At 43.5% G+C, this 26,823-nt stretch overlaps 1 protein-coding gene across 2 annotated transcripts in view; it reads right to left on the bottom strand.

Annotated features, from left to right (window-relative positions):
- The window catches only part of ILDR1 (immunoglobulin like domain containing receptor 1), a 33,795-nt gene extending 13,870 nt beyond the window's left edge, over positions 1 to 19,925 (bottom strand). The window contains exons 1-3 of one of the 2 annotated variants that reach the window (XM_077293766.1): positions 19,711 to 19,925; positions 7,537 to 7,707; positions 7,313 to 7,462 (exon numbers count right to left, since the gene is read on the bottom strand). In XM_077293766.1, coding sequence (XP_077149881.1) covers positions 7,313 to 7,462; positions 7,537 to 7,707; positions 19,711 to 19,750 — 361 coding nt within the window. In that variant the 5' untranslated portion in view covers positions 19,751 to 19,925. Of the gene's footprint in view, positions 1 to 7,312; positions 7,463 to 7,536; positions 7,708 to 19,463; positions 19,599 to 19,710 lie in introns of those variants that run through there. The other variant, XM_077293765.1, reaches the window with a different exon arrangement.
- Positions 19,926 to 26,823: the final 6,898 nt, after the last annotated feature.

Raw genomic sequence — 26,823 nt, 5'->3', positions numbered from 1 at the left:
GTAGCCTGACTGCCATTAGGTACCGAGATGAGATCCTCAGACCCCTTGTGAGACCATATGCTGGTGCGGTTGGCCCTGGGTTCCTTCTAATGCAGGACAATGCCAGATCTCATGTGGCTGGAGTGTGTCAGCAGTTCCTGCAAGATGAAGGCATTGAAGCTATGGACTGGCCCGCCCGTTCCCCAGACCTGAATCCGATTGAACACATCTGGGACATCATGTCTCGCTCCATCCACCAACGTCACGTTGCACCACAGACTGTCCAGGAGTTGGCGGATACTTTAGTCCAGGTCTGGGAGGAGAACATCCGCCGCCTCATCAGGAGCATGCCCAGGCGTTGTAGGGAGGTCATACAGGCACGTGGAGGCCACACACACTACTGAGCATCATTTCCTTGTCATGAGGCATTTCCACTGAAGTTGGATCAGCCTGTAATTTGATTTTCCAATTTGATTTTGAGTATCGTTCCAAATCCAGGCCTCCATTGGTTAATACATTTTATTTCCACTGATGATTTTTGTGTGATTTTGTTGTCAGCACATTCAACTTAGTACAGAACAAAGTATTCAATGAGAATATTTCATTCATTCAGATCTAGGATGTGATATTTCAGTGTTCCCTTTATTTTTTTTTGGAGCAGTGCCGTTTTCAATAAGCAAATTTAACACTCCTCTTCCCCCTCTGGAAGCTGTAAATATAGACTTTAAATAGTTCAATAGTCAGTCTCCTTCCTCCATCGAACAATGAAAACATAAACCCCAATAATAAAAAAAATCAGTTTTCTTCCCCCTCTGGCAGTTATAAACCTAATCAACAAAATAATCCATAATCCAATAGATTAAAAAAAAAAAAAAGTCTGCTTCTCCCTTTGGTCATAGTACCAAGTAATGTTATCAGACTCCTTCCCCCACTGGCAACTGTAAGCATAAACCTCATTATGATTTCGATACAGACTCTTTAATCCTAAGTAGAGTTGATAGAAAGCTAACCAAACAGTCTACTTCACCCTCAGGCAGCCATAAATATAGTACCAATTAAGAACCCATGCAGAACGATAATTATACCATTTGGCAGATACAAGAAATGGGACTTGCTTGCTCAAAATGAGTCTTCTCAAAGTGGTGTGACTTAGCATGAACGTCCGCCAGCACCCGTCTTCAAAATGGTGGTGGTGGTGGGAATTATGTAAAGTGCATGCCATTATATGCTGCAGATTTTCACCAAAAGGTAAAAACTAGAGTAAAATCGGCAGCATATGATTAGTTCCAAAATCTATTACATGAGAATTTTTCTACAGATTAACTGTGGATTATATTGAGCTCATTGAAAAGAGTCGAAATCTGAAGCCTAAAGTGACATTTGGGAAAACTGACCAATTTCAATAATGGAAGTCTATACGTGCACTGCAATTCTGTCATTGACCACACGGTGGCGACATTGCACTGTCTAATCCATAACACAATTATTGCTCAGTAGTAATTTATTTAATTCTGATTGTTGGGGGACTTTAACCCTTCCATCCCTAGAAGCATCCAAGTCCTTAAGACAGAAGGAGATGGCTACAAACATTTTGCACCATTTGCCTTCTATAACCTCTGGGTTGCACTGTAGATTGCCAATTGCAGAATGAGTTAACTAAGAATCAGTCAGCAAGATCAAGGCGTTTAAGACTCAATTATCTTCCTATTTCTGAATTTCTCTGTCGATTTATGATCACATTCAAGTCAAACCCATCTTGTCTGAAGTTTGTGGTCATAAATCAACATTGGGGAGTTCAGAAAACATAACAGAGTGAGAAAGAAAAATAAAAAGTTATAAAAAATATATATACAGTACAGAGCAAAAGTTTGGACACACCTTCTCATTTAAAGATTTTTCTGTATTTTCAGGACTATGAAAATTGTACATTCACACTGAAGACATCAAAACTATGAAGTAACACATGTGGAATTATATACTTAACAAAAAAGTGTGAAACAACTGAAATTATGTCTTATATTCTAGGTTCTTCACAGTAGCCACCTGTTGCTTTGATGGCTGCTTTGCACACTCTTGGCATTCTCTTGATGAGCTTCAAGAGGTAGTCACCGGGAATGGTTTTCACTTCACAGGTGTGCCCTGTCAGGTTTAATAAGTGGGATTTCTTGCCTTATAAATGGGGTTGGGACCATCAGTTGTGTTCTGCAGAAGTCTGGTGGATACACAGCTGATAGTCCTACTGAATAGACTGTTAGAATTTGTATTATGGCAAGAAAAACGAGTGGCCATCATTACTTTAAGAAATGAAGGTCAGTCGGTCCGAAAAATTGGGAAAACTTTGAAAGTGTCCCCAAGTGCAGTGGCAAAAACCATCAAGCGCTACAAAGAAACTGGCTCACATGAGGACCGCCCCAGGAAAGGAAGACCAAGAGTCACCTCTGCTTCTGAGGATGTTTATCCGAGTCACCAGCCTCAGAAATCGCAGGTTAACAGCAGCTCAGATTAGAGACCAGGTCAATGCCACACAGAGTTCTAGCAGCAGACACATCTCTACAACAACTGTTAAGAGGAGACTTTGTGCAGCAGGCCTTCATGGTAAAATAGCTGCTAGGAAACCACTGCTAAGGACAGGCAACAAGCAGAAGAGACTTGTTTGGGCTAAAGAACACAAGGAATGGGCATTAGACCAGTGGAAATCTGTGCATTGGTCTGATGAGTCCAAATTTGAGATCTTTGGTTCCAACCACCGTGTCTTTGTGTGACGCAGAAAAGGTGAACAGATGGACTCTACATGCCTGGTTCCCACCGTGAAGCATGGAGGAGGAGGTGTGATGGTGTGGGGGGGCTTTGCTGGTGACACTGTTGGGGATTTATTCAAAATTGAAGGCATACTGAACCAGCATGGCTACCACAGCATCTTGCAGCGGCATGCTATTCCATCCGGTTTGCGTTTAGTTGGACCATCATTTATTTTTCAACAGGACAATGACCCCAAACACACCTCCAGGCTGTGTAAGGGCTATTTGACCAAGAAGGAGAGTGATGGGGTGCTACGTCAGGTGACCTGGCCTCCACAGTCACCAGACCTGAACCCAATCGAGATGGTTTGGGGTGAGCTGGACCGCAGAGTGAAGGCGGCAAAAGGGCCAACAAGTGCTAAGCATCTCTGGGAACTCCTTCAAGATTGTTGGAAGACCATTCCCGGTGACTACCTCTTGAAGCTCATCAAGAGAATGCCAAGAGTGTGCAAAGCGGTCATCAAAGCAAAAGGTGGCTACTTTGAAGAACCGAGAATATAAGACATAATTTCAGTTGTTTCACACTTTTTTGTTAAGTATATAATTCCACATGTGTTAATTCATAGTTTTGATGCCTTCAGTGTGAATGTACAATTTTCATAGTCATGAAAATACAGAAAAATCTTTAAATGAGAAGGTGTGTCCAAACTTTTGGTCTGTACTATATAAGTGTGTGTGTGTGTGTGTGTGTGTGTGTGTGTGTGTGTGTGTGTGTGTGTGTGTGTGTGTGTGTGTGTGTGTGTGTGTGTGTGTGTGTGTGTGTAATTTTTTTATGCACAAGATTTTTTTTTCTATCCTTTTTTAGCCCCAAACTACATGCCTTCAAATAAATAAAAATCTGCCCTGAAAGAGGCCATATCTTTTACGTCCACTAATGGGACTAAAAGAAAAAAAAAGTTAATATAAAAAGAAATGTAAAAAGTATAAATATAGAAAACTTCCTTTTACATGAAGAAAATAAAAACATTACAAAATTATTTGTTTTTTTTCTATCTGCATCCCGAAAAACTGAATGGACACCAACATGGCATGATTGACAGCTTCAAGAGGTTCTGCAGCAGCAGATGGGAGGAGCCCTGTACGATCACTTTACAAAAACCCTCCTGACCTTTAGAAAGACTGAGGAGACTCAGGAAAAGGTCACTGATAATTCTTCATAAGAAAATGCCAGATCCGGTGGGAGAGGACGACCCCGCCACATCCATCACCGCACAGCACGAGCCGCAGTCGCTAATTACACGTTACCGTACTATGTATTAATGAGCGTGCTGTGCTCGGGAATCTATCATCCGCTTATAATATCACCGCCATATACAGCTGAAAGGCTCTCAGCTCCGCAGGCAATGGGCACAGAGTCAGACATATAAATCTGCTTCCAAAATAACTGAGAACAATAGCTCACATTCGAGGATGGTAAATATGGCACTTGGGTACACAATACGTCCTGTCCTGCAGTATACAGAAAACTTATTGCTAGAAATGGACCTTGTGTAATACTGCATGTCCCCTGTGGTGGCGCTATAGGGAAGTTTCAGGTTCCTCCAAAACCTCTAGTGGTCAAAAGACTCCTTGAAAATAAGGATTGTAAAAGTAAAGAAACCCTGGAAGTCGAAGCCGAAAATAAGAGTCAGGGTTAACCATCGCCCAGAACACATCAGAAAGCTGCGCACACCCAGGAATAGGAAGGGTTAAGGAGCAGACGAGAATCAAAGCGCTAATTCTCCACCATATGACAAGTGCAAACTCATCAACCCTCTGAGGTGTGGACATGGCGTCCCGAAACTCAGCAGGCAAAGAAATCCTGGGAAATTGCTTCCGCTTTTAATATATTGGAGTACAACATGAAATTGTGCAGTATGACAGCGAATCCCGAACCCGTCTCATCAAAATCCTCCGACAAGAGGAAGGTGCAAGACCGTGTAATCAAAAGGCAGAAAAGCTGTACAACTGGGGCCACAAAATTTGCACCCCCATAATACTGCCCCTATATAAGAGAATATTACGGCTATAATACTGCTCCTATGTACAAGAATATAACTACTATAATACTGCCCCATGTACAAGAATATAACTACTATAATACTGCCCCATGTACAAGAATATAACTACTATAATACTGCTCCTATGTACAAGAATATAACTACTATAATACTGCTCCTACGTACAAGAATATAACTACTATAATACTGCTCCTATGTACAAGAATATAACTACTATAATACTGCTCCTACGTACAAGAATATAACTACTATAATACTGCTCCTATGTACAAGAATATAACTACTATAATACTGCCCCTATGTACAAGAATATAACTACTATAATACTGCCCCTATGTACAAGAATATAACTACTATAATACTGCCCCTATGTACAAGAATATAACTACTATAATACTGCTCCTAACTACTATAATACTGCCCCTATGTACAAGAATATAACTACTATAATACTTCCCCTATGTGCAAGAATATAACTACTATAATACTGCCCCTATGTACAAGAATATAACTACTATAATACTGCCCCTATGTACAAGAATATAACTACTATAATACTGCTCCTATGTACAAGAATATAACTACTATAATACTGCTCCTACGTACAAGAATATAACTACTATAATACTGCTCCTATGTACAAGAATATAACTACTATAATACTGCTCCTACGTACAAGAATATAACTACTATAATACTGCTCCTAACTACTATAATACTGCCCCTATGTACAAGAATATAACTACTATAATACTTCCCCTATGTGCAAGAATATAACTACTATAATACTGCCCCTATGTACAAGAATATAACTACTATAATACTGCCCCTATGTACAAGAATATAACTACTATAATACTGCTCCTATGTACAAGAATATAACTACTATAATACTGCTCCTACGTACAAGAATATAACTACTATAATACTGCCCCTATGTACAAGAATATAACTACTATAATACTGCTCCTATGTACAAGAATATAACTACTATAATACTGCTCCTACGTACAAGAATATAACTACTATAATACTGCTCCTAACTACTATAATACTGCCCCTATGTACAAGAATATAACTACTATAATACTTCCCCTATGTGCAAGAATATAACTACTATAATACTGCCCCTATGTACAAGAATATAACTACTATAATACTGCTCCTATGTACAAGAATATAACTACTATAATACTGCTCCTACGTACAAGAATATAACTACTATAATACTGCTCCTATGTACAAGACTATAACTACTATAATACTGCCCCTATGTACAAGAATATAACTACTATAATACTGCTCCTAACTACTATAATTCTGCCCCTATGTACAAGAATATAACTACTATAATACTGCTCCTAACTACTATAATACTGCCCCTATGTACAAGAATATAACTACTATAATACTGCTCCTATGTACAAGAATATAACTACTATAATACTGCTCCTAACTACTATAATACTGCCCCTATGTACAAGAATATAACTACTATAATACTTCCCCTATGTGCAAGAATATAACTACTATAATACTGCCCCTATGTACAAGAATATAACTACTATAATACTGCTCCTATGTACAAGAATATAACTACTATAATACTGCTCCTACGTACAAGAATATAACTACTATAATACTGCTCCTATGTACAAGAATATAACTACTATAATACTGCCCCTATGTACAAGAATATAACTACTATAATACTGCTCCTAACTACTATAATTCTGCCCCTATGTACAAGAATATAACTACTATAATACTGCTCCTAACTACTATAATACTGCTCCTATGTACAAGAATATAACTACTATAATACTGCTCCTATGTACAAGAATATAACTACTATAATACTGCTCCTAGGTACAAGAATATAACTACTATAATACTGCTCCTAACTACTATAATACTGCTCCTATGTACAAGAATATAACTACTATAATACTGCTCCTATGTACAAGAATATAACTACTATAACACTGCTCCTATGTACAAGAATATAACTACTATAATACTGCTCCTAGGTACAAGAATATAACTACTATAATACTGCCCCCTATGTAAAAGTATATAACTACTATAATACTGCTCCTATGTACAAGAATATAACTACTATAATACTGCTCCTATGTACAGGAATATAACAACTATAATACTGCTCCTATGTACAAGAATATAACTACTATAATACTGCTCCTAACTACTATAATACTGCCCCTATGTACAAGAATATAACTACTATAATACTTCCCCTATGTGCAAGAATATAACTACTATAATACTGCCCCCTACGTACAAGAATATACCTACTATAATATGGCTCCTATGTACAAGAATATAACTACTATAATACTGTCCCTATGTACAAGAATATAACTACTATAATACTGCCCCTATGTACAAGAATATAACTACTATAATACTGCCCCTATGTACAAGAATATAACTACTATTATACTGCCCCTATGTACAAGAATATAACTGCTATAATACTGCCCCTGTGTATTAGAATACAAGTACAATCCTCACTGTTCTGTATGGTGATCTTGCGCTGCCTGTAGTCGGTGCCCAGTACAGGCTCGTTTTGCCCCCGTCTCTGGATGACGATTCGCACTTCCCGCTGGTTGTCGTTGCAGTCATTGGACGGATCCTGTTTCAGGCTCAGGGCCGCCTGATAAGCTGGGGGAACAGACAGATGATCAGAACTTCCTACTTGCCATTTGGGACAGTGACAGCTGGAGAAGGACACTTACCTGCGGAGTAGTACTCGAAGATGGGGTCTTTACAGAAAGACTTGTATCGCCAGGTGACGCTCACGTCCTGGATCTGCGCGGACGTGCTGTAATCGCACCTCAGGATGATGGAGGAGAATAACATTGTATATCGCTCCGTGTCCTGGACGGTGACCTGCAGAGCCAGGCATCCTGAAAATAAAGAATAAGAGCCAGGAATCACAAAGGGGTTAACGCCACCCACATCATATCATAAAGGGATGCTGATTGGCAAATACACAGGAATATGCTCTGATCTAAACCCTTCCACTGTAGCTCTGGCAGGATGTTTAGGGTCGTCCTGCTGGAAGCTGAACCTACGCCGCAGTCTCATGTATTTTGCAGCCTCTAGCACGTTTTCCTCCAGAATTGCCTTGTATTTAGCTACATACATCTTCCCATCAACTCTGACCAGCTTCCCTGCCCCTGCTGAAGAAAAGCCTCCCCACAGCATGATGGTGTCACCACGTTTAACAGTGGGGATGGTGTTTTCACGGTGATGTGCGGTGTTTGTTTTCTGTCACACAGTCTTTTGCATTTAGCCACAAAAAAGTTCTGCTTTGGTCTCCTCTTACCAGAGCCCCTTTTTCCACATGCTCGCTCTGTCCCATTCACACGTTTTGCAAATGGGACTCGTTACAGCTTTCAACAATGTCTAATCTTGCCACTCTTCTATAAAGGCCAGATTTGTGGAGCATACGACTAATAGTTGTCCTCCGGACAGAACCTCCCAGCTGACCTGTGGATCACTGTATCTCCTCCACGATGACCATGGGCCTCTTGGCTCCTCCAATTCGTGGCCTCCTTTCTTAGGATGACGGTTTAGATGGACAGCCATGTCTTGGTAGGTTTACAGTTGTGTCATACTTCTTATTTTGGATGATGGATTGAACAGTGCTCTGTGAGATGTTCAGAGCTTGGGCTATTTATTATTACCTAACCCTGCTTTTCTCTTCTCCACAACTTTATCCCTGACATGTCTGGTGAGCTCCTTGGCTTTCATCATGCTGTTTGATCCCTAATGTTCTCACACAAACCTCTGAGGCCTTCACAGAGCAGCCGTAGTTATACTGAGAAGTCAAACAAAGGTGGACTTTGGGAGGCAATTGGTCACTCGAGATTTTATTTAGGGACATCAAACTATAGGGGGCAGAATACAAATGCATGGCACAATATTCAGATTTAGTTTTTAAATATTTAGAAAATCATGTATCATTTCCTTAGCCCATCAGAAATACTCGCTACTTTGTGTTGGTATCACATAAAATCCCAATATATTTAAGTCTTTGGGTGAAACGTGAAGCAAATGTGGAAAAGTTCACAGGGTGTGAATACTTTTTCAAGGCACTGTAACATACAAACCGTGTTTAGTTTGATTCTGCAGTATCAAGAGAAGGACTATCCAATATTCCAAATAAACAGCACCCCCAGTGGTTGAGCTGTGTAAGTGCAGGAGGCATGTCTGACCCTGCAGGGTTACCTGCACCTTACTCATATCTGTCTTATGCAGTCGTGCGAGTTTTACACGAGTGCCTGATGCGGATACTTAATTTTTCATGTTGAGCACCTCCAATTATATGACATCACGGTGCGGAGAGGCGAGGTGACTCACTGCCGGCCGAGATCTGAACGTGGGAGGAATCGCTCTGGGTATTTCTTAATGAATCCTGCAATGTTTACACTGAACGGGATTTAAAGGGGAAGAACACTATGTGAAAAGGATTAATAAGTCTGATGACCTGCTGTGCTGCAACACCGGATAGAAGGACTACAGGAGAAGTGCTCATTCGTAAAAAAAAAAGGGGGAAGAGTTTATCTACTGTACCCGCCATGTACATAGAGAAACACAGCGACTGCACCAGCAGAATAGTGAGTGCAGCTCTGAGGTATAATACAGGATGTAACTCAGGATCAGTAATGTAATGTATGTACACAGTGACTGCACCAGCAGAATAGTGAGTGCAGCTCTGAGGTATAATACAGGATGTAACTCAGGATCAGTAATGTAATGTATGTACACAGTGACTGCACCAGCAGAATAGTGAGTGCAGCTCTGGAGTATAATACAGGATGTAACTCGGGATCAGTAATGTAATGTATGTACACAGTGACTGCACCAGCAGAATAGTGAGTGCAGCTCTGAGGTATAATACAGGATGTAACTCAGGATCAGTAATGTAATGTATGTACACAGTGACTACACCAGCAGAATAGTGAGTGCAGCTCTGAGGTATAATACAGGAGGTAACTCAGGATCAGTAATGTAATGTATGTACACAGTGACTGTACCAGCAGAATAGTGAGTGCAGCTCTGGGGTATAATACAGGATGTAACTCAGGATCAGTAATGTAATGTACACCGTGACTGCACCAGCAGAATAGTGAGTGCAGCTCTGGAGTATAATACAGGATGTAACTCGGGATCAGTAATGTAATGTATGTACACAGTGACTGCACCAGCAGAATAGTGAGTGCAGCTCTGAGGTATAATACAGGATGTAACTCAGGATCAGTAATGTAATGTATGTACACAGTGACTGCACCAGCAGAATAGTGAGTGCAGCTCTGGGGTATAATACAGGATGTAACTCAGGATCAGTAATGTATGTACACAGTGACTGCACCAGCAGAATAGTGAGTGCAGCTCTGGGGTATAATACAGGATGTAACTCAGGATCAGTAATGTAATGTCAGTACACAGTGACTGCACCAGCAGAATAGTGAGTGCAGCTCTGGGGTATAATACAGGATGTAACTCAGGATCAGTAATGTAATGTCAGTACACAGTGACTGCACCAGCAGAATAGTGAGTGCAGCTCTGGGGTATAATACAGGATGTAACTCAGGATCAGTAATGTAATGTATGTACACAGTGACTGCACCAGCAGAATAGTGAGTGCAGCTCTGGGGTATAATACAGGAGGTAACTCAGCATCAGTAATGTAATGTATGTACACAGTGACTGCACCAGCAGAATAGTGAGTGCAGCTCTGGAGTATAATACAGGATGTAACTCGGGATCAGTAATGTAATGTATGTACACAGTGACTGCACCAGCAGAATAGTGAGTGCAGCTCTGGAGTATAATATAGGATGTAACTCAGGATCAGTAATGTAATGTATGTACACAGTGACTGCACCAGCAGAATAGTGAGTGCAGCTCTGGAGTATAATATAGGATGTAACTCAGGATCAGTAATGTAATGTATGTACACAGTGACTGCACCAGCAGAATAGTGAGTGCAGCTCTGGGGTATAATACAGGATGTAACTCAGGATCAGTAATGTAATGTATGTACACAGTGACTGCACCAGCAGAATAGTGAGTGCAGCTCTGGGGTATAATACAGGATGTAACTCAGGATCAGTAATGTAATGTATGTACACAGTGACTGCACCAGCAGAATAGTGAGTGCAGCTCTGGAGTATAATATAGGATGTAACTCAGGATCAGTAATGTAATGTATGTACACAGTGACTGCACCAGCAGAATAGTGAGTGCAGCTCTGGGGTATGATACAGGATGTAACTTAGGATCAGTAATGTATGTACACAGTGACTGCACCAGCAGAATAGTGAGTGCAGCTCTGGAGTATAATACAGGATGTAACTCAGGATCAGTAATGTAATGTATGTATACAGTGACTGCACCAGCAGAATAGTGAGCACAGCTCTGGGGTATAATACAGGATGTTACTTAGGATCAGTAATGTAATGTATGTACACAGTGACTGCACCAGCAGAATAGTGAGTGCAGCTCTGGGGTATGATACAGGATGTAACTCAGGATCAGTAATGTAATGTATGTACACAGTGACTGCACCAGCAGAATAGTGAGTGCAGCTCTGGGGTATGATACAGGATGTAACTCAGGATCAGTAATGTAATGTATGTACACAGTGACTGCACCAGCAGAATAGTGAGTGCAGCTCTGGAGTATAATATAGGATAAGATAAGAGACATATAATGAGATTGTAATAGCTTTCTATTGGAGGTGGACATTTCTGGCCTAAATATCCAACACAGATCTGTGACTGATGAAATACATTAGTATTTGTCATCTATAGTGAAATATTTAAAAAAAATAAAAATTAATTTTTGGGTTCTTCCTTGAAACATTATTTCTTAATTCAGAATATCTGGTAATCTGGCCCTGATACATCCCTGTTGTATTCAGTTCAGCTCTGCTATACCTAGTGTACACACCTGTCAGCCATCAGCGCCAGCCTCAGAGTTTATATAATCTCCAGCCCGCTCTCCTGGTGAAAGAATAATAATCCCGCAGCCGCTTATCCTGGGCAGATAGCGCTAAGTAACTTTGCTTTACCCGATAATGATACGGCTTCCTGATAATAACGCAAATCCGTCGCCAATATCCACCCAGCGGTGAGGCTCTTACTATACACCGACATACAGGCCCTGACAACTCTCATCCCGCTCTATATGGCAGCTCTTAAAGGGATCCCTTTTGCTCCCCCTTGAAACATCTATGACGCTCTTGTTGGTCATCAAATGTCAAATCCAAAAGCTTTTTTATTTTTTCTCGCCATTAACTGTTACAACAGCTCTGCTGCGACCTGGAGACCATCAATACTCAACCATATCTGTCCCCTTCCCGTTTCTAGGCCCGTTAGTCAGCCTCAGCATCGCTGCATATAGCAAAGATTCGTCTCCCTTGAAGCTCGGCCACAGAGAGGGGTTTCAAAGGAATTCCGTCATGACAGTTACGGGGTCATCAGCTGACCCCCCACCATCACATCACGGAGTTACTGACACCGGCCATTGTTAGGGGCAGGTCCTGACTAATACACAGCCATCATCTCCCGGGTATGGGGCTGGCTTTGCTTAAGTTTTATACAATATTCCTACCACGTGTGGGTGGTATATACGGTGTATTCATCGCACATAACAGTATGGCTGCAATAGCAACCAGCTGAAGATCGGCAGCCATTTTGTGAAGTAAAATATAGAAAGAGCCTGACTGGTTGCCACGGGTAACCTAATGGCTGGCCTAGTTTCAAACATGGCTGCCGATGTGATTCTCAGTCACGTGTTATATAGTCTAATCATGTGATTCACCTGCATATTTTCCCCATCATTATTTATAACTTCCTGTCCGATAAGGCGTCATTTGTTATCACTGTGGATGTAAAGTCCACACGTCGCCATTACAATCACGATCATTTAATCCCTCAGAGCACGGCCATGATTCACCCTCCTTCCAGCTGATCCAGTCATTAGGTTAACAGGTCATTAAAGAAGTATGTCACCAGGATTCCTCCAGGCGATATAAATAAGACACGAGTAGGACATGAATGCCAGTAATAACAAATGAGCTCGCCATATCGCCTACTCACGGCGTTCACCCATCACTGACCAAATAAGTGCAAGATGCTGCCTCGAAACAAGCGCCACGCTATGTGGGCGACTACTCCGGACAGCCATGTCACTACAGAGAAGGCTGCGGTCACTCGCTATTTTGTGGTGGTTAACATTCTCGGCACCCCACTACCGCCATAAAAACAAAGATGGCCGCCAGGAGCCAAAATGTCAAAGCTCATATTTTTCCATCCTCTTGGCCACAGCAGAGAACTTACCAACTATTTTCACTCTTTATTCCTCCCACTTGTTTTTACTATTCCCCCCCTCTTCTGGCTTATAAAAAACACCGTCATTTTAATGCATTTTTTTCCTGTTTGTTTTTTGGTATTTTCAAGCTATTTTTTTCCTTAACATGAAAAGTCAAAAGGGCATAGCGAGTATTTTTTACGAGGATTTTTGTTGCTGAAAAGTTAATAAAACAAATATTGGTTGGGGGCATTTTTTTCTGCATTTTATGATGCAGTTTTTGTGTCTTGAGGTCTTTTTTTGCTTCAGTTGATTCAGAAGACAAACTTAGAGCTTTTTTTTTTTTTAAAGCTGAAAACATCTCATGAATTGACGTGTTGCATTTTTGTACTCAAGTGGGAATAAAAAAAATGTGAGAAAAAAAAAAGCTTCACCTTATGCAGCTCCGGAGAATAGGAAAGTCGTTCAGATAGTATTTTGAGAGATATCATGTGGATTTGGGAGGAGAATCTTGTTGAAAGTCCACAAAAAAGCCAAACAACAAATTGCGTTTTTTAAGTGCAGAATTTAAGGTTTTCTGCATAAAAAAACATTAAAAACGCGGATTCAAAACTGCACGAAAATATGCACCAAACTAAAAGTGAAGGCTTTCAAAGGAAAGCCAAGAGTAGGCGGGTAGCAGGCGTCAGAGCGAGCCTGCAGCCACATTGTGTGCACCCACACTGACACTCGGAGCGCGCTGCTGCACTCATCCAGTGTCGCTGGTTTCACACTTGCGTGTTTTGTTTTTTTTTTTTCAAATCAGGCAAAAATTATTATTATTATTGTTATAGCGCCATTTATTCCATGGCGCTTTACATGTGAGGAGGGGTATACATAATAAAAACAAGTACAATAATCTTAAAAAATACAAGTCATAACTGGTACAGGAGGAGAGAGGACCCTGCCCACGAAGGCTCAGCCAAATCCTGATCCTTTCAAGATCCAGTTTTTGCCCATTCACTTTATTGGTGTCAGGTAGAATCCAGTTACTTCAGGTTTCTTCCTGACACCATTAATGGACAAAAACTGGATCCTGAAAGGATCAGGATCTGGCAGAAAAACCTGATTTTGCCTGACTAAAAAAAACCACAAGTGTGAAACCAGCTTCAGTGAGTAAGCGCAGACTTGCAAGCTGATTTTAGACAGAACTCACTTTTACTAATGGAGCGCTGACAATAAAGACAAGCTTTAGTATACAAATACGAGAGTGCTGCAAAACACCCTCATTTGCATATTAAAGTAGATTTAACTTTATAGCGCCAATAAAAACTATTCTATACGAATAGGACCCCTAATCCCCATTCTAAAGCGTCAGCCTCCCCCAAATCCCCAGCACCAGACTCCCCTGTTCACCAGTATACAGCAGCAGCCTCCCGTCACCAGCCTCCTCTCACTAGTATACAGCACAGCCTCCTCTCACCAGTATACAGCACAGCTTCTACCCCCCCATCTTCAGCTCTATGAGCGCTCACCTGCTCCTGTGTCCTCCCATGTCGTCTTCCGACCTCTGCTGTGATGGCTGCAGTGAGAGATGATCTCATCCTCTTCACATGCAGACTCTGCAGCACCTCGGATGCAGGGACCTCTCTGACCCCAGAAGTTGTGGCGCCATTACTTCCTGGGTCAGTCAGCTCCTTGCATCGAAGTGAATATGGAAGGGCGCTCATGACCCCGACCCTTCCCCTCCAAAAAGACAACACATTTCCTGGATTATCTAACGGAGGGGAGGTTGAAAAAAATAAATAAAATAAAATGTTCTTCCCTGCCTTGCTGTCGCCCCCTGCAGCCCGGTGCCCTAGGCACGTGCCCTCCAGTGCCTAGTGGCAAATACGGCTCTGCCTGTTATGCGATTTTTAGAAAATCCTTTCAGATCAAAGAAACTTAAGCAGAGCAAAAATGCATCAACGCACTGAATTTCAGCTGCGGTTTTCCAGTCTAAGGTTATGTTCACACGTCGGGTTTTTGCGTGCAAATTTTCAGCTGTGTTTTTCAGTACCAGCAAAGTCTAAGATTTCAGAAATCTCATGCACATACATTGGGTTTTTTGTCCTATTTTGTCCTTTGTTGATTGTTGCAGAATGCAGCATGTCACTTTTTTCACTCACAAAGTAATGGGTGCTGAAAAAAAAAAGCAGTTGACAGGTTTTGCTGTGTTTTTCGTGGCAAAACCTTATGAAGTAGGATGGATTTTTTTTTTTTTTTTGCACTTGAACTTTATCACCATGCACAAGAGGAAAACATAGCATGACAAAAAAAGCAGCAAAAAAAGCACAAAAAAACGCAAGAAAAAAACAAGCACTTGGCAGGAAATAAAACGCAGCAACAAATACAATGTGTGAACATGGCTTTAGCCTACATTTTTCATGCAGTGGGGGGGAAAAAAATAAAAAGTATGAAAAATGATACAGGTGAACATCGCCTTTAGGCCATGTTCACATGTGCATGCGAGACGCCCTTTAATGCGGTCACCAGCTTTCCCCAACTCCTGAACGGCAGCCTCCCATAGCCGTCGTATGTAAAGTTGTACAGATTTCCAACCATTTCTTAGCTCAGTTTCTTGGAAAGCTGGGTGCCGATATGGCGGCCGTTCCAGCTTTCCCAGACCCTGTAATGCGGCCGTACACGTCGTTTCCCTCTCCTCTTGTAACGTCGCCCGTTCCGTGATGTAACGCGGTGAATGAAAGCTTCATTCATGGGGAAATCCAGAGGAAAAACAACTTGTTCCTGTCTGAAAGTGAGCCGAGCACACCACCCCCTGGGACAGAGTGTATCCGTCTCTTTACACACCCAACAGAGGGGTGTTGTGGCACTACAAAGTCCAGCATGCCTCCCAATGAAACTCGTACATCTTGCTTTATGTTCCAATTTTTCGCTAGTTTTTTGTCGTCTGCTTGCTGTGAATGAATGGAAACATTCCTGTTTACATCCAGATGCAAAACAAAAAATCTGTACAGACCCAGAATAGCTCACAGCTGCAGATTTGTTACAGTTGCAGCCAGTCTATAGAACCCGGTGACCTAAATACATGTCATTAGTCTGATTAGCGGAAAATCGATGTTTGTGACCCCGGCCGATCACTAGAACGAGGAGGCGGCAGAGGAGAATTTGTCCCTAAGGCAGAAACGTTGGGAGCATTTTCCATCCAGTTTTAGGGAGGCAGCAAAAAAAAAAAAAAAAAAGGTCACTTCAGAGGATTTTCATGGTGAATTTCTCATCTGGGCAAAATCCACAACAAAACCTGTGGGATTTGCTTCAGAACGTATTGCAAAATCTGCTACAATTTTTTTCTCTCCCCCACTGTGTGTGGATGTAACCTCTACGATTACGCAGTTTTTTGCAGTGGATTTTGGAGCAAATTTTGCTCTGAACATTTTTTTTTTTTAAAGTTTATTTTTGGGGCAAAATTAAGAGTGCTTTTTATTTTTGTCTGTAACAGTCAGTGCAAAAAGTCTCATGTTCTTCTTCTAAAGTTGCAACATTTTCTCAAAAAATTTCAGACGTACATAAAAATCACTCCTAAGGGCTTGGTTTATAAAAAGTTGCAATTAATAAAACAGCCCAAAGTATCTTGAAAAACAAAACAAAAAAAAACATCCACAATGAAGGTAGAATAAAAAGAAGAGCAAATAAGAGCAGGTAGAAAAAAAAAAAAAAAAATAGATGTAGAAAAAAATTGTAAAATCCATAGACCGCTCCGGAGAGGGGATATATCACCCTCACATTTACCATGTGGGATTAATTATAACTGAGGAAGTGAGAAAGAGCTGACACTTCTATCTCCATTGACGTAGGACCACCTGCCGTGAACAGGTAATTTCCACAGAATCTGATGAGAACCAGCCAACAAGCCTACATCCGTATACTCAGGAGGTGGAGAAATACAGGGGCTTCCTCTGTTCAAAAGGAATTATCTCAGACTCTCTGGTCAGTGATGAATATTGGGGTTTGCATCGATCCAATATTTATGGGAGATATATTTTCGGCATCGTAGGGAAGGGACCAACATAATGCATTCACTCACATCACCACAAGGCAAGATGAACATGTCCAACTTCATATTGGTCAGATCGATGATGCTATCCATGCCATGTTTCATTTCTATAGAAAGGTAAAATTGTGATAGGAAACATGACAATGATATCTCCCGCCTGGGACCTCCAGGGACGAAGGTATCCTGAATGTTAGGGATCTCATAAACTTCTAAAGACCTAGCACATCCCACAACCAGCCCCCCATATGAGCTCCCCAAGGGGATCTAATAAAAATCAATGTTGGATTTCTGTCATTTGTCAGTCCTGGAAGGCACCGCTTGCTGTGGGTTCTGTCTGTTTTCCTAAAGGAGTACCTCCCTCCGCTAAGCTCTGAGCAATTTCTATGACATCAAGTTCAGTCATTTTCTTTTTTTTTTTTTTATCCCTTTTATTTCATGTGACTGCATGTATCGTATTGTTTTGTTCCCATTTTGTACCATCTTTGTATATATTTTTTTTTTATGAACACTGCCTATCTTGCTGGATTAAATATATAACATTTAGCCTTTTATGCCGAAAAATACGCTATGTGCCCACGTTGCGGATTCCTGTGTGGATTTTTCAGCGCAGATTTTGAAAAATCCGCAGGTAAAACGCACTGCGGATTACCGGTGGATTTACTGCTGTTTTTGTGCAATTTCACCTGCATATTACCACCTGCGGATTCCTATACAGGAACAGGTGTAAAACGCTGCGGAACAAAGAATTGACATGCTGCAGAAAATACAACACGTTTCCACGCGGTATTTTCTGCAGCATGGGCACTGCGGATTTTGTTTCCCATAGGTTTACATGGTACTATAAACCGGATGGAAAGCTGCTGGAATCTGCAGCGTCAACTCCGCTCCGGATCCACAATGTGCGCACATAGCCTAAGACACATTTTCTCCTCAAAAATTTCGGAGGAAAATGGGGGGATGCGTCTTATAGTCCTAATACAGGCTTACCGGGGATTGCGGTGGTGGTTGAGCAGGGTCACTTCCTCAGGAAGCCGGAGGGTAGCAGAAGTGAGGCGATGCTGTGGCTCAGTGTCAGCGGTGAGCAGAGCGGAGTGCATCATTGGTTTCCCGGCGGCCATTTTCCTGAAGCCGTGGGTTACCTCCAGCGGCCATGTGTGCGCAGATTGGGATCTAGGGTGAGAAGAGATTCCAATCGGCGGCCCACGGCTTCAGGAAAATGGCAGCTGGGAAATCAATGATGCACTCCGCTCTGCTCACCGCTGATACTGGACCGCAGCATCGTCACACTTCTGCTGCCCCCATCTACCTGAGAAAGGGACCCTGGCTCCACACAACACTCTCCTCTGCCTCACCGCCGACACCGGGCCCACAGTATACTCCTCCCACCCAGGGCCTGCAGCATTGCCCCCCTTCTGCAGCCGCCGGCTTCCGGAGGAAGGGACCATGCCTCCTGCGACACCACTCCACCACCGGCCCCCATGTAAGATATCTTAAATTCGGACGGTAAGGCGGACTCCCATCTTATAAAAATCTTAAAAGTTGGGGTGCGTCTTATGGTCCGATGTGTCTTGTAGTCCGAAAAATACTGTAATAGATCTGTTCCTTTTGCTCTGTAAACCGCACCCCTGCAGCCATAAGTTGTGTGTGAATATATATATATATATATATTCCACGAGCTGGTACCTGGGGTGTATGTACCGTACACTCAATGTTATAGTAGTGGAAGCAGCCGTGGCCTCGACCATCACTCGTCCGTCAATAGTGTAATTGCCCTGACGATTGGAGGCAGCATAGTTGTGTCCCCTGAGAAGTGGTGGCGGTGAGATCTACGTGATCTCTCTGCGTATCAGTGCCGACGACTCCGCACCTATAAGTACCGGATGATCGTAGCCGTCCCAGAAGAACGAGTGTAGACGTGACATCATCGGCGCCACTCGCCTCCCAATCCGGAAGTGTGCAGCTTCAAACAATCCCTTTAAACGTGGATTTTTTTTGACAGTTTCACCCTTTAAGTGCTGAAATCCGCAGAGAAACGTTCCGCCAGGCACAGATGGCGTTCTCAGTACCACGGATACGGGTGTCCTATAATCAGAGGCGCCGAATACACCATATTGGACCTTGACGGGAGCGACCAGAGTCACAATACACGGGGGGTGACGCATTTTCCCAATTTTTATTTTTAAGACCCACTTAGTTGACATAACTCCACCACAGCTAACATTGGCGCAAACAATGCGTGGCATCGCACTGCCACTGAATACGACGACCGTGTGGAAAAACAACCCGCGTGGTTCTCAAGGTCGTCACCTGGGGGAAGTTTTCATTGTCTTGATAGTTTGTAATCCATCACCACTTGTAAGGCAGATACATCAGCTCCCCCCATATGTATAATGGTAGCGCCCTGCTCACTGCACCTGAGCTCCACAGGTGTCTCCCCCCATGCACCTGTCACCTGGGCCAGGTGGCTCCGAGCATGCGCAGTGCACGCCCGGCGCTAGGACCCCCGCTGAGGAGGTGACGCAGCGCGAACCTTCACCTCCAGCCCCGCGCTCACCTGTGTACAGGCAGCACCACAGCAACAGCCGCAGCGGCATGGCTTCCTGCGACTTGTAGTCCTTCCTCCCGGGGATTATCACTTCACACAGGCCGGAGCGGAGCTGCCCGCCGCCTCCATCACCAGAGAGTGAAACTTCCAGTGCCAGCCAGAAACCTACTCCCCTCCCCCAGCTCCAGGCGAGGAGACACCGCCCCGGCCCCGCCTCACCGCAGCCACCTCTCCAACCTGCCCCGCCGTGTGCAGAGCATCGCAGCCGCCGCACCTGCAGAGCATCGCACAGGACACTTTATTATCACTCTCTATTTTCACTGTCTGAACTTTATCAGCTCTGCAGAGCATTGCACAGATAACAGCCGTGACCGGACACTGGACCCTCTGCAGAGCATTGCACAGATAACAGCCGTGACCGGACACTGGACCCTCTGCAGAGCATTGCACAGATAACAGCCGTGACCGGACACTGGACCCTCTGCAGAGCATTGCACAGATAACAGCCGTGACCGGACACTGGACCCTCTGCAGAGCATTGCACATCTCATGTCCTCACCTGACACTGGACCCACTGCAGAGCATTGCACATCTCATGTCCTCACCTGACACTGGACCCCCTGCAGAGCATTGCACATCTCATGTCCTCACCTGACACTGGACCCCCTGCAGAGCATTGCACATCTCGTCCTCACCTGACACTGGACCCCCTGCAGAGCATTGCACATCTCATGTCCTCACCTGACACTGGACATCTCATGTCCTCACCTGACACTGGACCCTCTGCAGAGCATTGCACATCACACCTCATGTCCTCACCTTACACTGGACCCCCTGCAGAGCATTGCACATCTCATGTCCTCACCTGACACTGGACCCTCTGCAGAGCATTGCACATCTCATGTCCTCACCTGACACTGGACATCTCATGTCCTCACCTGACACTGGACCCTCTGCAGAGCATTGCAGCTAAGAATTCATGGTTCAGCCACTGTATCCTCTGCAGTCAGGGCCAGCTCCAGGTTCCATGGGCCCGGGTGAATCAGTCTCAGTGGCCCCTTTAACACACACCACAATACATGATGCACAAATACAGCAGAGAAATATAGGTATTTCTCTCACATTACATGAGTGATATCTATTGTACATTCTACAATATGTTCTGGTGAATCCTCGCGGCGCACAGTGACTGCAGTCTTATCATTTTTAGAGTGACAGTATAGTCCTCCATACATTATTCTGGGCACCACATAGTCCTCCATACAGTATTCTGGGCACCACATAGTCCTTCATATAGTATAATGGGCACCACATAGTCCTCCATACAGTATTCTGGGCACCACATAGTCCTCCATATAGGATAATGGACACCACATAGTCCTCCATACAGTATTATGGGCACCACAGTCCTCCATACAGTATTATGGGCACCACATAGTCCTCCATACAGTATTATGGGCACCACATAGTCCTCCATACAGTATTATGGGCACCACATAGTCCTCCATACAGTATTATGGGCACCACATAGTCCTTCATATAGTATAATGGGCACCACATAGTCCTCCATACAGTATTATGGGCAGCACATAGTCCTCCATATCGTATTATGGTCACCACGTCGTTTTCCATACCGTATAATGGGCACCATATAGTCCTCTATCATTATTATTATTATTATACATTTTTATAGCGCCATTTATTCCATGGCGCTTTACATGTGAAAAGGGGGCAAGTATAAACAAATACAATAAATATGAGCAAAAAACAAGGCACTAACAGGTACATAAGGAGAGAGGACCCTGCCCGCGAGGGCTCACGGTCTGCAGGGGATGGGTGATGACTAGGAGAGGGTAGAGCTGGTTATGTGGCGGTTCAGTAGGTTGAGGATCACTGGAGACTGTAGGCTTGTTGGACGAGGTGAGTCTTCAGGTTCTATTTGAAGGTTTCAATGGTAGGTTGGTTGGGGTAGAGAGTTCCAGAGTAGGGGGGAAGCACGGGAGAAGTCTTGGATACGGTTGTGGGAAGAGGAGATAAGAGGGGAGCAGAGAAGGAGATCTTGAGAGGATCGGAGGTTGCATGTTGGTAGGTACTGGCCCGGGAGATGAGGTCACAGATATATGGAGGAGACAGGTTGTGGATGGCTTTGTATGTCATTGTTAGGGTTCTGAACTGGAGTCTCTGGATGATAGGAAGCCAGTGAAGGGTTTGGCATAGGGGAGAGGCCAGGGAATAGCGGGGGGCAGGTAGATTAGTTGGGCAGCAGAGTGTAGGATGGATTGGCACGGTGCCAGAGGGGAGGCCAGAGAGTAGGAGGTTGCAATAGTCAAGGCGGGAGATGATAAGGGCCTGCACTAGTGTTTTTGTGGTTTCGTTGTCGAGGAATGCACGGATCCGGGAAATATTTTTGAGTTTGAGTCGGAAGGAGGAGGCAAGGGCTTGGATATTTGGCTTGAAAGAGAGGGCAGAGTCGAGGATCACCCCGAGGCACCGCGCATGCGGGACTAGGGAAAGTGAGCAGCCATTGACCTTGATGGATAGGTCTGGTGGAGGGGTAAAGTGGGATGGGGGAAAGATGATGAATTTTGTTTTGTCCATGTGACAGTAGTGATGTCATCGCACCTCTGCCCTGAGACGTCACAGAATCAGAAAACGCTAACACACCAGAGCTGCGGAGGAACAGGGAGGGGTAAGTATTGCAAGTGTCAGGACCCTGAGCAAGCGGGGGGGGGGGGCAGGCGCTGGCACCAGACTCCCCAGACTCATGTGCCCATACCGTGCCGGTGTCTCCGACGGCGAGTGTGCCCCCGCTTGCTCAGGGCCCTGGCTTTTGCCCGGTTGCATCGGGTGGTGATGCTGGCCCTGCTCTGCAGAGTATTGCAGCTGAAAGGTCATGACCCACCGACCTGTGTATTTTGCAGAACGTTACGCCTGATGATTACTTATCCAGTCATCACATTCTGCAGAGCATCGCAGCTGACCTACAATGACTCCCATTTATAACACACATCACACCCCGGGCGTGACTGTAACCGCTGGATGTATATTGTGACTGCAGATTATCGCACCTGAACCCCATAGTGACTCTCTGCAGAGTATTGCAGCAGCCACTTTATTCCAACACTACATGTTCAGGGACAGTGAGGATGAGGAGATGAGGATCACAATGGACACCGTCTACCCCAGCCAGATTACCATGGGTCCCACAAACTCTCAGAACCCCCGAGATTGGCCCTGAATTTACTTTTATGTGTCAGTCCGGTTATCTCTCACACCGCCGCCACAAATCCAGAAGTGACTCCAGATACGACGTGTTTTCTGACTACATTGACGCCTATTAGGGCAGAGAGCAGACACTCGCCCATCCCCCGTGTCCCATAGGAGACAAAACACTGATCCAATGAATGGAGTAATGTCGTCCCCTGGCCCGGACCCCATTCACTGGGGTGTCGGCTCCCATAGTTCACAGTAGGGAGCCGACTCTTTGTACCGGATCATTCACGAACGACCCATCACTTACCCATATAGCGACTGGATTGCTCTCCGCACCTATCATGCTGGAGGAAAACGTATGGCTTTCACATCACTCAGGACACACACATATCCCTTCACGTACGGCGCTAGTGACCCACTCACAGCACCCTTGAAATCGTTCCAGACAATGAAGTGTTTCTCACAGAAAATACTTGCAATTACACACGTTTTGTTATACACAGGTTTATTCCTTTGTGTGGTCCGGACATAACTGTTGTCCTCCTCAACTTAATATTTGTTTGCACATCCTTTGGAATAAATAATTGCAATCAATCGCTTCCTATAACCATCCACAAGCTTCTTACACCTCTCAATTGGAATTTTGGACGACTCTTCTCTCGCAAACTGCTCCAGGTCTCTCATATGTGATGGCGCCTTCTCAAAATAGCAATTTTAAGATCTCTCCACAGGTGATCAATGGGATTTAGATCCGGACTCATTGTTGGCCACTTTAGAACTCTCCAGCACTTTGTTTCCATCCATGTCTGATGCTTTTTGAAGTATGTTTGGGGTCATTGTCCTGTTGGAAGAGCCATGACCTAGGACTTAAACTCCGCTTTCTGACACTGGATACTACATTGCAACCAAAAATCCTTTGGTAACTTTCAGATATCATGATACTGTCAAGGCACCCACTGCCAGACGCAGAAGAATAACCCCAAAACATCTTTGAACCTCCACCATATTTGATTGTAGGAACTGTGTTCTTTTCTTTGTAGGCCTCATTCCGTTTTCAGTAAACAGCAGAATAATGTGCTTTATCAAAAAGTTCTATCTTGGTCTCATCTGTTCACCAGACACTTTCCCAGAAGGATTTTGGCTTACTCACTTACATTTTGGCAAACTGCAGTTTAGCTTTTTTATGTCTTTGTATCATCAGTGAGGTCCTCCTGGGTCTCCTGCCATAGCATTTCATTTCATTCAAATGGCGACTGATATTTTGCACTGACACTGATGCACCCTGAGCCTGCATGAGGACAGCTTGAATTTCTTTGAAACTTGATTGGGGCTGCTTATCCACCATCTGGACTATCCTACACTGCAACCTTTCATCAATTTTTCTCTGCAGTCCACTTCCAGGATGATAAGCTTATGCCAGCAGCCCCCGATGAAGCCTACGCGAAACGCACGTTGGGGCTGCTGCACACTGTCCTGAGTGACATCTATGGGTAAGACCTAATGGAACTTCATTACCCTTAACATGTATGTTTCCTTATAGTGATACATGGCTCTCTATTAATGACAGATCATGTTACTTTCTGTTTAAATGATTAGGTTATCTAGTATTGGTTTTACTTACAATACTGATCACTAGGAAACGCGTACTGGGCATTAACTTTATAAGCACTGGCACTTTATAAGCACTGGCACTTTAATTTATTCCATTCGCTGCTTTCCATTAAGCCTTCCCCATCCATCAATTACTGGTCTAAGGACAGTGTGCTTTACACCTGTGTCCACTATTCTCTTAATATTGTTGTTTTGATGTTTCATGCTTAGTCTGTTATGTATTTTCTAAATAAACGTTGATATATATGATCTTGGACAAAATCTCTCTATCCTTTGAGTGCATTTAATATAAATGGGAGTGTCCTTTACTACCGTGTCCCTTTTTACCACTAGGCATAGGGCCTTACTTACTGCATTATTATGAATTCTGTTTTTAGAATTTTGTTGATATGTGATTTTCATATTGCCCACACCTGTTACTTGCCACAGGTGAGCTTGAACGAGCGTCACATGATTGAAACAAAGTTGTTTACCCACAATTTTGGAAAGGTGCCAACAATTTTGTCCTGCCCATTTTGGATATTCTATGGGAAATTATTGATGCAGATAAGCCAAATATATATATTTTTTTGTTTTATTTAGTTTATTTTCTTTATTTTGAAATTGATAAGGGTGGTGATTTGAGCTTTAACTTTTTTTAAATAATGTATTAATTATTTTATTTATTTTATTTTTTTAGCTCCCCTATGGGACTTGAAACTGCAATTAACTTGTTTGTACCATGTCCTGCGTTTTTTTAACTATTTTATCCATCTTGTAACTTTTTTTCCCATTTTTCAGTACATTATGTGGTTAAATGAATGGCGATGTTCAAAACTACAGCTTGATCCTGGGGAAAAAAAACAGTCGTCTTACGGGTTTATGTGGATGGAAAAATAAAAAAGTGATGGCTCTTGAAATTAAGTGAATGGAAGCGCAAAAATTAAAAATGTCCTGGTCATAAATGGCTTGTGAAAAAGTAAGTACACCCTTAACCTGATCCCTGGTTGGACCACCTTTTAATGGTATGTTTTCTATTAAATCCTTATTGTATACCGTAGTCGTCGCCCTGGCCCATCAGGGCATGCTGGGAGTTGTAGTTTCACCCTAGCTAGCGATCTACAGGTTGGAAACTACAGATATAATGAGAAAGGGAGAAGTAGTCACCATAAAGCCTCTGCCGCCACTAACCAGACAGACCAGTCCTACCAGTCCTCCTCCAGTATAATAGCCGGGAAAACACATCTCAGAAGCCGCCACTTGCAGATTTGATAACTCGTGCGTCCCTTTAACTGCCCCCACTCCTTAAGAAGGGAGGGCTGAAGGGTCCCGGGGGACGTGAGGGGTAAAAACTAGAATTAAAATGGGCAAAAAGTAAAATATGGCCACAAAACAGAAACAAGAAGGCGGAATCATGGAAAAAAAACTGCCACACGGTGCACAAATAACACCGCCATACACTGCCCCATTCATAGGGGTGAAGTCTTTGGGGTAATAACTGACAAAAAAAAGCTCCTTTTGCCATTCACTGACCTAATGATGCCTCCATGAAAGAGTATAGGAGCATAAAAGAGCTCAAAGATGCTGCCATATGGTGCAGATGTGGCCCAGTATGGCAGAAGGTGCTGGCAGGTCTTGTAAGGACGCTGGGTACCAGTAGTGGTCCCCTAAGCGGGAGACTGTCCAGCTGCACAGGGACCCAGCCCCGTCCATACTCCGCTCTGAGCAAGGAAGGGGCCCACTGATTTATTTTTACAGTGTCCTCTCTGTGCGCCCCTGGCAACAGTCAGTTTTGTCTAGCGAGTTTTTGGAAGGCCTCGTGCTGGAGGGTCCCGAAGACCCCTGTACTATATGTGAATGATTGACAAAACTCCCATCACATTGTATGGGGCTGTATAAATCCAGATGTGTCCAGCTCCCCCTGGTGGAGGCGGCAGGCAGCTACAACTTTATCGTTTATCTCTCTAAACTTGGTGCACCGTTCTCCAGCGGCTGTAGCTTCAGGACTGGAGAATAAAATCCATTACCTATTTCTGCTAATATAAAGCTGATCCTCAGGAAGAGTCCCTCACAATACAGTATGCAGGTACCAAATACAGCACCATGGGTACTATATGGGCACAATACAGCACCATGGGTACTATGGGCACAATACAGCACTATGAGTACTATATGGGCACAATACAGCACCATGGGTACTATATGGGCACGATACAGCACTATGAGTACTATATGGGCACAATACAGCACTATGAGTACTATATGGACAAAATACAGCACTATGAGTACTATATGGACATAATACAGCACCATAGGTAC

Source organism: Ranitomeya variabilis, chromosome 3 (assembly GCF_051348905.1).
Source record: "Ranitomeya variabilis isolate aRanVar5 chromosome 3, aRanVar5.hap1, whole genome shotgun sequence".
In the NCBI taxonomy this organism is placed as follows: Eukaryota; Metazoa; Chordata; class Amphibia; order Anura; family Dendrobatidae; genus Ranitomeya; species Ranitomeya variabilis.
The sequence above is the reverse complement of the archived record's forward strand: the minus strand, read 5'-3'. Positions and strand labels throughout refer to the sequence as shown.